Raw genomic sequence first — 11532 nt, 5'->3', positions numbered from 1 at the left:
TAAGTGCATCCCTCCTCATATATATATATATATAAATAATAAAAAAATAATTACTAACATAAAATGGTGTTGCAGTTACAATAATCGCACAAAGATAGAATCCAATATACAAAAAATGGGATTCTGACATTTTGTTTTATTTTTTTTAAAGGAATAAATTGGCTTTGAATAAATCTGTGAGACATGTTGTCAAATTTCATTGTTTGATAAAATGTTACTATTATGCAATTTAGTTTTTCTGACATTATCTAATTACAAACTTATTAATTTGCAACTCTCACCCTTTGTATTCCTTTTTATTGGATGCAAGTTCCAAGAATAACCAATATGTGTGAGGGTTACAGAAATTCAATACTAATTTTACATAATTAACAATAAAACAAATAGCCATGCATCGGTATAGCAAGAATTTGAGCTCAGTACCAAGAAAATCCTAGGGTTTTTATGTTTTCAACCAAAATAAAAAATCACATTTTTTATAAAAAGCCAAGTACATGCATTTCACATTTTTTTTTTCGCCAAACACATCATATACGGTTTTTAAAGTAAAACCATGTATAAAAACTTAATCCTATGCGGTTTTTAAAGTGAACCGTGTACAATTAAAAAAAAAAATCAAATGAAACCCTAGATTTGAATTTAAATCAAGTGGCTAATATCAAATCGATTGTTTCTGAAGTCTCGTGCAATTAAGTCATTTTTTAATTTTCAAACTCCAAGAAGTCAATCCAAACCGTTAGATGTGATCTCTATATTAAAATGTGCTTGGAGACCAAATTATATATTTTATTGAATTTTTTTACAATTTATTAAGATAAATTGAAAATCGCTGATCTAATGGTCCAGTCTTGTTCTACTGTTTGGTTAAGCTATCATTGGGTGATGTGTTATATATTCAATCTGTACCTTTTTTATATAATTTTTTTTTAAAAAGGAACCCTTAGGTTACCCTACAAATTTGCTTTGTTTGTTCTCAAGCTAAGTATCACACTTTTTGCAGAGAAAATCTGCAACCTAAGCCAAACATTCATCTTGGTAGCCATTCTGAGGTTAATATTGAACTTGGCTTAAACACCGTGAGCCTAGCCTGGAAGAAAAGAACCTGTGCTCTTCAAAAGGAAAAAAAAAGAAAAGAAAAAGCAAAGAAAGAGGCCTACCTCTTTATTCCTCTTTCAAAGATACTCTAGTTCATTCTTTAACTTTTTATTTTTATACAAGTCCCGAGCTTGGAAGAAAAGAACCTGTGCTCTTCACATACCAATATCTGTCATCCCAGTATCGACTCATCATCAAAGAACAAAAAACAAGCAAAGAATGATGCCTATCTTTGCGTTCCTTTTTCAAAGATACAAGTAACTACAATGCCCCGGAGCCAGTTCACTAGCTTATTCTTTATCTTTTCCTTTTTGTCTAATTTAAACTTCAACAAAGCTCTCTATATATAACCATCTCAGGCAACTCTACCAAGCATCCGCAAGCACAGAGCTAATTCACTTTTAAGCACCCCTCTCCCCCCAGCAACACACACAGACACACACACGCAACCAAAAAAAAAACAGAGAAAGACACTCCCCACAATCAGAAATACATGGCAGAGTCAGCTGTGGGCTATGTGTTGCAAAAGCTTGCTGATGCCTTGCTGAAGAAAGCTCAGGAACTGCAAGCTGTGAGTGGGCAGATCGAGCAGATGCAGAAGGAGATTCGCTTGATCCAAGCTTATCTAAGAGATGCCGATTCAAAGAGTAACAAAAATGAATCGGTAAAAGAGTGGGTTAACCAAGTCAGAGACATTGTTGGGATAAACTCAGCAATACTGCACTGCTTTGTGCTAGTATGCAAAAGATTGAAGAGAGAAGAATATTTTTCTGAATAGAAACAACGCTTTATTTCCTTTCTCTCTTACTCAGTTACATAGAGTTCTGCAGTATTTAAAGAAATACAATGTTCCTAAAATAAGCACCCACAACTTCCCTAAATTAAGCACCCACTACACAACATGCTAAAAATAACTAACCACTACTCTAACTAATCCTAAAATAACTATGCTTAAAATAACCAATGCCTAAAATAACCCATGCAGTTTTTATGCCCGTAAAAACTGATTCGTACATGCTCTAATCAATTTGAATTAATTTTCAACACTCCCCCTTAATTCAAAATTGATTATGCCAAAACCTACATTGAATTCTTCAAACATTCCTCTTGCCAATGCCTTTATCAAAATTTCAGCCTTCTGTTCTTCTGAACTTGCACTCTTGATCTCCATTTTGCTGCTACCAATTCTTCTTGCAATGCTTGATGCTAGTTTTTCATTTTCTGTCATTTCTTCAAAGATTGTGGATCTTTGCCTTCCACCTGCTGTATACGCCATGAAAAGCATGGGCTGCTCTTTCTATTCTTCTTCACAGCATGCTTGCTGTTCTTCCCTTTGTTTTCTGAAACAATCGGCTTGCACACAGCCATATATTTTCTGCTGGAAGCACTTGACATCTTCTATGTCGTGCTGAAACAAGAACTCGCCAAATCTACAATGGCCACGTCCACCTCTGCCTTGAGAGGACTCCCCCTTTCTGTAGAATGCCCTTTCATCTCCTTTCTCCTTTGATCTGAACTTGGCTTCATGGGTCTGCAGTGATCCCATCAGTTCATCAAAGGAATAGGTTGAAAGATCGTTTGATTCTTCAATTGCTGCAACTACATGATCAAACTTGGGTGTTATGCTCCTTAACACCTTCGCCACCACCGTCTTCTCTTCCATGGTGTCTCCAAATGCTCGAATTTGGTTGACCACCTCTTGTACTCTTGAGAGGAAAATTTGCACGGATTCCTCCTTGTTCATCTGCAATGTTTCAAAGTCCCTGCGTAGGCCTTGAAGTTTGATCGCCATGACTCGAGTACTCCCTAGAAATGCTGTTTTCAGGGATGTCCATGCCTCCTTTGCATTGGTGGCTGCTGCAATTTTCAAGAAGATGGTGTCATGCACTGCTTGTTGGATGAAGAATAGCGCCCTTGCATCTTTCTTTTGATTTTCTTGCTGGTTCGGATCTCGATTTGGTGGACCGTTGTTAACCAAATCCCATAGGCCATGAGACTTGAACAAGGTCATCATCTTGATACTCCAAAACTCATAATTCTAGCCTTTGAAGAGAGGAATTGCTGGTTGCGTCACATTCACCAAGCTGCTGCTGTTTTCTGCCATTGAAAACGCCCCAATTCTTCAAGGTTGCACAACAATCAACTCTGCCATCAATTGCAACTTGACTCAACCTTCAATTGCTTGCCTACCGAACCATCGGCTCTGATACCATTTTGTTGGGATAAACTCAGCAATACTGCACTGCTTTGTGCCAGTATGCAAAAGATTGAAGAGAGAAGAATATTTTTCTGAATAGAAACAACGCTTTATTTCCTTTCTCTCTTACTCAGTTACATAGAGTTCTGCAGTATTTAAAGAAATACAATGTTCCTAAAATAAGCACCCACAACTTCCCTAAATTAAGCACCCACTACACAACATGCTAAAAATAACTAACCACTACTCTAACTAATCCTAAAATAACTATGCTTAAAATAACCAATGCCTAAAATAACCCATGCAGTTTTTATGCCCGTAAAAACTGATTCGTACATGCTCTAATCAATTTGAATTAATTTTCAACAGACATTGCCCACAGAATAGAAGATGTGATTGACACCTTCCTGGTTGAGATTGAAGAAAACCATCCACAATGTCCTCCCTGGTACCGTAAAATTTGTATGTGTTTAAAAAAACCCTGTAAAATTTACAAGCTGAGTGGCGACCTCAAAGAAATCACACAGGATCTGAAAAATATTTATCAGCTTCGAATCAACTTGGAAATTACGATTCGGGGTGCTCATAATGAACAAATTGGTCCGGTACCTTCTAGGCCAACAAAACCTACTGATGTTGATGATTCAGAAGTTGTGGGCCTTGAGGATGACAAGCACAACATTATCAAGCAGCTGCTCAACACAAACATTTCAAGGCGGATGGTGCTCTCAATTGTGGGTACTGGGGGCCTCGGGAAGACAACCTTGGCCCTAAAAGTATTCAAAAGGTGCACACTCTCTCTTCTAAAATCATTTTTTTATTTTGTGTAAAGAATGTAATTTTTGTGTGGAACAATATATAATAGGAAAGTTGCTTATCCGAAACCAACTAGTTGTTTAGGAAGTCAACTGTCCAAATTTAATCCTTCGTTTAGATTTTATTTATTTTTCCTTTCTCGATCAAGAAGTGATGAAATACTTCAATTATTCATTCCTATCAGCAATCATTTACCTTTCTTGTAATCATTATACCAAGAGCAACCTGCCACAATTTTTTTTAATTGTGAACAAAATCCAGCATTTTCCTTCAACAAAAACTTATATCCATTGTCGCACATGAATGTCCATTTCTAACCATTCATTTTTCTAACCACAGTGCGGAACTGGAATGGCATTTCGATTGTCGCACGTGGGTGTCCATTTCTCAAAAGTTCAATATAAATGATATCTCCAGAAAAATTCTTTACTCAATCGAACCCAGAATGGAAAATAGAAATCCACCCGTAACTGATGAGAATTTACAGGCCGAGCTTCAGAAATCCTTGACCTCCAAGAAGTACCTAATTATCCTTGATGATGTGTGGAGGGATAGTGATTGGGAGCAATTGAAAAAAGGATTACCCGATCCAAAAAATGCCAGCCGCGTGATAATTACTAGCAGATCAGTTAATGTTGCTCTCGCGGCAGATTGCAATACACAACCATATAAACTCCGTTACCTAAATGATGATGAGAGTATAGCTCTCCTCTTTAGAAAGGCTTTCCAACAACATATACAACCTGAGAATTACCCTCGTGATCTCTTAAATGTTGCCGAAAAATTAACAAAAAAATGTGGTGGGCTACCTTTGGCATTAGTTGTGCTCGGCGGTATTCTCTCAAGGAAAGAGCGCAACTACATTGCCTGGAATACAACTTAGGAGACGATGGATTGGCACGATGAAGATGGGAAGAAGTGCTCGCAGGTCCTAGCCATGAGTTATGAAGACTTGCCTTATCAACTCAAAGCATGTTTTCTTTATTTTGCTTCTTTTCCAGAAGATCATAAGATTTCGGGAGAGCACATTACAAGCATGTGGATGGCTGAAGGATTCGTACCGAAAGATAGTGCTAGAACAATAGAGGACCGAGCGGAGAAATACCTTGAAGAGCTAGTACAAAGGTACATCCTTTTTCAGTACAATTTTTTAAGCTACTTATCAGTAGATCTCATCCAACATTATTCTTTCCTAACGACTCCACTAAATTCAATCACTGTCTTGTACATACATGATCAAGGATAATACCAAACAAATTTTATTTTAGTTATTAAGAATATTTGCATGAAATTTAGTATCTTTTAATGCATAAAGGTCAAGGATTGTACCTCATAGAAATACTTAATTTGTAAGATATTCTTTCTGTTATATATGTTGGTGCTAAGCAATTAGTTGGAATATCTCTTAATACATAGTTAGATATTATTAACATTTAGCTAGATATTATACAATTATTAGTGTGCAGAATAGACGACCGTGTTGAACAGGAAAATAATTCGATACTAAACCATTTTCATTTTTATTTTCTCATGCAAGTTGCAAGTACAAATGTTATTTATCGGTCCTTAGCAAGAGTACGTATAAATAATATACATATGCAGTTGCCGAATGTGAGTGGGAAACACCAAATGGTAATAATTTGTCAATTCAAAGTCTAAAAACAATAAGTTTACGCAGAGACGTACGGATTGTGGACTGCCGTGAATAAATCAATTGAGACCCTGTAGACTATTCATAGGTGGGCAAAATTTTCTCTAGAGATTTTTTTGAAAAATATTTTGTTAAAAAATATTCTTATAAACCAACACATTTTACAAAATAAAAAATTTAAATGGATTTTTTTTTGAAAAATTACAATAATGTTCATAATTTAACTGGAAACTACAATTAAATTGAAATTCAATGAGTGATGAGGAAGAGATCTGAGTACATACTAACATAAATTAATTGGCTTACAAAATTAAGTAATAAAATTGACAATGACAACACCAACCCGGAGGTGAAGAAAAAGGGATGTCAAGGATATATAATTTGTAATTTATTCTCTTAATTGATTGATCTTGTCTTCTTCCGTTACACTATAATTTGAAGGTAAAAAAAATAAAAACTTTAGAAGATTACAGAGTGAAGCAAGCTGAAGAGAGGTTGACTACTTTACCGATATAAGCATATGAGGGCATATGTTTATATGTTATTTTTGCATTTTTAATGTCCAAATAATCAATTTGAAGCATTCAACATGTTCTCCATATTAGAATGTGCTTGGAGGCCAAAATTTACTTTTTTTGAAATTATTTTACTATTTTTTAAGAATTTTTGAAAACAATGTTTTTGAATACTTTTTTTATTATTTTTTAATATATTATTTACCATGTTAAAACCTGGTTTTGAAATTTCTAAAAAAATAGTATTTTTTTTAAAAAAAAAATGTAAAATTTGGATAATAAAGCTGATTAAAAATTCCGGTCCATTAATCTCGATCCAAACTTTGGATCTGGATCATTGGTCCCGAATCTTCAAGTACATCCAATTATTCTAAGGTATTCCTTTTATTTTTCTATATTATTTAATAATAATTTATAAAAATAAAAATTCTGTTCAGTCTTCTCGTTTGTAACTCAAACCAATGATCTAAAAATGAAAATCTTTGGATCGGTGAAATTTTTATCAATCTAAAATTTTGATCACTAAATTTCATCCTTCTATGCATAAAAAAGTTGAGGAACTCTTGATATTTCTCTCTTATTTTATAATATTTTATATAAAAACAAAAAAAATACTTTCTAACGGATGGGTTGGCTTCTATATATTGTCATTTTGCTTGTCTAGGTGTTGTAATTATTGGGTTTTCTCAGAGGTTCTTTTGACCGTCTACTTAGTAAACTGGTAATGACTGGGGCTGCTCTTATTTTTTTATTTTTTTTTTTTGACTATTTTACTGCTGACAAAAGGAGTGCAAAAAGTGCCAAATAATCCAAGCTTTGAACAACGCTTTACTTAAACATCTTTAAACATCTTTATTGACAAAAGCCTCAAACTTTACTAAAGTTATTACAAGTTATACTTGTACACTTGATAAACAAACCATAAAAAGATAATAAAATTAAAAATTTCTGCATGCGAGCCATGTGTGAAGTTCTCATTCAACCAAATTTTTTTTCTTACCATCTTTGAAAAAAATAAATAAATCAAATAACCAGCATGCAATTTAGTAAAAAAAAAATCCAAGACGCTGGTTATTTTTTTATTTTGAAAGATGGTAAGTAAAAAAATTCGTCTCGTTCAATTGCTTTTAAAAAAAAATTAAATAAATAAATAACCACATGATAATTTGCAAAGGAGTTTGTCCTCTTGCTAACTTGAATCCAGAACTGTTATGTTTTTAATATTTTGCTAAATAAAATGTTTAAACAGACTAATAATCCTAGAACTTTTTATTTTTTTATTTTTTATTTTGTATTATTTTTCATTTTTTATTTTTTATTTTTTATTTTTTATTTTTTATTTTTATTTTTATTTTTTATTGATAACCTGGCAGAAGTGCCATGTAGATATATTGAAAATACAGAGTGATATAATACACCACAATACAGAAGATGAATCCAGATAGAACAAAGGAATCACAAGCTAAACCTTTCTCTCTCTAGGAGCCTGATTTTTAGAAAATAAATCAGGTTCCAAAACTATGAATCCATGTATTAGAATATTGCTGTAGATATTTGCAACCCTCGGCACACGTGTGATACTTATATCTAACTGAAACCAAATTTATAATGTAACATAATATATCTAACTCAAACCAAATTTATATGTAACTTATATATTAGCTGAGTAAGAATTTTTATAATAATAATTTCAACATTTGCAGTTGCCTAAATATATTTTATTTTTCTATCACCGCATATCGGTAATCCTAGTGGGACCTCCGTAAGGAATACCTACTTATATATATATATATATATATATATATATATATATATATATCTGAGCATTCATCATTTATAAAAACTTTCTTTGGACGATATTAAGGATATATATAGCCAAGCGCTCATCAATTTTTCATTTTAATTTGACTTAAAGAAATACCAACTTATTCATAAACCAACATTTCCCTACTTCTTTGATGTCAATTTGTATGGAAAATATTGTTGTAGGTGCTTGATTCAAGTTACTAAAATATCATGGAACGGCTACTGTAAATACTGCAATATGCACGATCTTCTACGGGATTTGGCTATCACCAAAGCCAAAGAGGAGAAATTCTTCACCGTATTCTCAAAAGATGGCGAAGATGTTAACCAGCTGCCTGCTATAAAACCGCGCCGTGCGGCACTGCAATTTTCCAATCTCACACAAAATGGTGTTTATTCAAAAAACACTCGTTCTTTACTCTGTTTTGATTTTGACCCATATTTGTCAAAGGATTGTGGCTTTAGCAAATTAAATTATAGTGGCTTTAGTCTACTTAGAGTGTTAACCTTGCAGAGTGTAGATATGACCAAATTCACCCAGAGACAATGGCCGATGGGCTTGGTACATTTGAGGTATTTGGGTTTAAGAGACTGCTCGATTCCAAATGATTTATTTAAGAAGTTTTCCTTCTATAATCTAGAAACCATTGATTTAAAGGGGTCAGATTCTGTGGGGGGCAGTATTGTTTTGGATGTCCTAAATCCAACCCTAAAACATGTATATGGTTACTGGGCTTTGGATTTGTATTTTAAAAAATGGGACCAACATACAAATCTACAAACACTCAAGTATGTGCGTATAGGGACAGAAATAGTGGAATTAGCATGTTGTATCAACTTACGTACATTAGTGATTCACTTTGGAGGGAGTATAGATAATGAATGGGCTCTACAAATGTGGCAAAACTTCAAGGCTGTGCTGAGAAGGACAGAACAATTGGTCTACTTGGGTATTATACCGTTAAGTGGGTTGCTACCATTTGGTGGTACAATGGACTTACCTTGTCATGGGAAGATACAAAATCTACATCTCAAAGGAAAGTGGATGAGAAATATATGTGTTCCAAGTGTTGAGATGTTCCCACCAAACCTAACCAAATTGAAGCTCGAATGGTGTCAACTTGAGGAAGATCCAATGCCCATATTGGAGAAGCTGCTGAGCCTCAGGATACTTAATTTAGGCTCCAACTCATATGTGGGAAATAAGCTGATTTGTTCAACCGGAGGGTTTCCTAACCTCGAAAAACTGAGGCTCATTGAACTGCCAAATCTATGTCATTGGGACATAAAAGAGGGAGCTATGCCCGTCCTTTGTCACCTCAGAATTGATGGATGTTTGGAGCTGGCCGCACTTCCCGAACTACAAAAGGTGCCGACTCTTCAAGAGTTATTAGTAACTTTCCCCTCACGTGAGGTACGCGAATCTATGCAAGGAGATAAAGATCTACACAAAATTAAGCATATCCCATTTGTGCGTATAAGGTGAGACCTCATGCTCTTCTTTGGCTGTAATTAATATTTCTTTACTTGATTGCTGCTCATATATACTTTGCTTTTATTTCCATTGTAATTAATTGTTCTACTCGTAATTATTGCATGGATTAAGATGATGTCGGTACGCAAAACAATAAAAGGAAACTACACGAAAGAATGCAAGTAAAGATATACGAACGGTTAGATTTTGAATCTCAATGATTGTAAGTTGCCCTTTTCAGTTTGTTGTTCCGAGGTTGTTCAAATTTTCCTACTTTCTTGTTTGTTATGTTTAATTTTCTATAGTCCGTACTTTTCATTTTTATTTAATTTTAATTGTACTCTTTTATTTTGCATGGGTTGATGTTAATTATTTTATTTATGTAACATTATGAATGATTTCTTTTATCATTGTTGTGACTATATTTTTGGTTGTAATATTCAATACTCTATTTTAAAAAAAAAAAGTTCATAGTTTTAGACAAAGCATAATGATTACTGTTAGTTTAGACTCCAAGTATATAATTATCCGAAAGAGGATGGAAGAAAAGCAAAATAAATTATAAAAAAAACCAATAGATATGAAGAAAAGCTGCTGGACAATGAAAATTCACATGAATCACTCAATGATACCCTTTTAACCGTTTACCAAAGAATAATAAATGGTCATTTAAATTTGGTGTTTGCGTTTTTCTAAAAAAGAATTCTGACAGAAATGAGATTAAAGTTTAATCAGTCGATCCAAACCACTCAACTTGACCTTAATATGAAATGAATTTCGAACTAAATTTTACATTTTTAGAATTTATTTTTACTATTTTTTAGGTAGGTAGAATATTATCTGATTCAAAGATTTTGAGCCATTCAAAAGTAGTGATTTTATTTGTCTAAAAAATAGAAAATTTTGTACAAAAAAAAATCTAAAATTTGATTTTCAAGTACACTTTCATATGGAGATTATGTTGAATAGTTGAGGTCGATGTTTAAACTTCAAAAATGCAGAACTAAATCCATAGTATGACTTGATTAGTGCATTGACAATGCCAAAGTAACATATTTATAATTTTTTTTAAATATTTATTTTGATAATAAATGTATTATACCTCATGTATTAATTAAGAATTGAAATTCACAAGTTGTTATTTTACTCGTTCAAAATATATTTAATTTAAACTTTGATATAAATACTTGTCAATTTAGATAAATAATTTTCATATTTAATATAAACATAATTTGCATGTACAAATAAGAGATGTGCGTCAAAATACTACTTAGTATGTTCCCTGCTATAACATGGAAGTCACTGATCACCTAAACTCAGATTTAGGAATAAAAAAGAGAGAGAATATTTAAAGAATATTATACGAATAAAAGTGATGGTTAAGTTATACGGATAACCTACCTTTTGATACTGATCCTTTGAATCAGACAGATTCCATGATAGAGATATCAGACTCCGATATCCAGGAACATCAAAACTCTCTGGATTCGGATCCCGCACGTGGATTAGACGGGTCTGATTTGAAGGACTTTTTAGCGGATCAGGAAGCCTATAATGAAATTGATAGGGCTGCCGGTTTGCTACCTACTGTTTCTCCCACTGACTCTTCTCTATCTACATCTGCCTGTACTGCTTCATTCTGATGATGTATTGACCAGTAGTTTTATGTTTAGCAATCTTTTGTTGTAATAATTGTAGTAGATTTCTATTTAGTTTTATGATTCTTGTTGAGGCATTTTAGTGCCGAATTTTGTAAAAACTATTATGATTTCGTAATGAAACAGGTGGATTATTGCACTTTTATCAAAAAAAAAAAGAAGTTATACGGATAACCTTGATCAACCATGTACTTAATTACATAAGGTATAACTATTTTTATTTGTCTCTCTTCATTGGAACACAATTTTCTTAATTGATGTAAGGTTCTAACTTAAGGTTTGTTTATATCAATTAAGAAAAATTTGTTCCAGTGAAGAGT

General features: G+C 33.3%; 1 protein-coding gene and 1 pseudogene across 2 annotated transcripts; one reads left to right on the top strand and one right to left on the bottom strand.

Moving 5' to 3' along the window:
* Positions 1 to 1359: 1359 nt before the first annotated feature.
* On the top strand, positions 1360 to 9581 carry LOC144553799 (putative disease resistance RPP13-like protein 3; annotated as a pseudogene). The gene is made up of 5 exons (XR_013511455.1): positions 1360 to 1792; positions 2334 to 2418; positions 3662 to 4079; positions 4448 to 5233; positions 8264 to 9581. The product of XR_013511455.1 is annotated as a putative disease resistance RPP13-like protein 3 (transcript).
* LOC144554817 (uncharacterized) lies at positions 1883 to 3221 on the bottom strand. Its single transcript, XM_078303168.1, has 2 exons — positions 3207 to 3221; positions 1883 to 3124 (listed from the first exon to the last, which is right to left on the bottom strand). Exon 2 carries the CDS (start codon positions 3107 to 3109, stop codon positions 2393 to 2395), a length of 717 nt encoding a protein of 238 aa, XP_078159294.1. The 5' UTR covers positions 3110 to 3124; positions 3207 to 3221; the 3' UTR covers positions 1883 to 2392.
* Positions 9582 to 11532: the final 1951 nt, after the last annotated feature.

Source organism: Carex rostrata, chromosome 5 (genome assembly GCF_964058835.1).
Source record: "Carex rostrata chromosome 5, lpCarRost1.2, whole genome shotgun sequence".
Classification (NCBI taxonomy): domain Eukaryota; kingdom Viridiplantae; phylum Streptophyta; class Magnoliopsida; order Poales; family Cyperaceae; genus Carex; species Carex rostrata.
Note: the sequence above shows the minus strand (reverse complement) of the source record. Positions and strands in the feature narration are given on the sequence as shown.

Bases quoted from the DNA above. Each gene is read 5' to 3' on its own strand.
- LOC144554817 (XM_078303168.1), bottom strand. From the start codon at position 3,109: ATGATGACCTTGTTCAAGTCTCATGGCCTATGGGATTTGGTTAACAAC.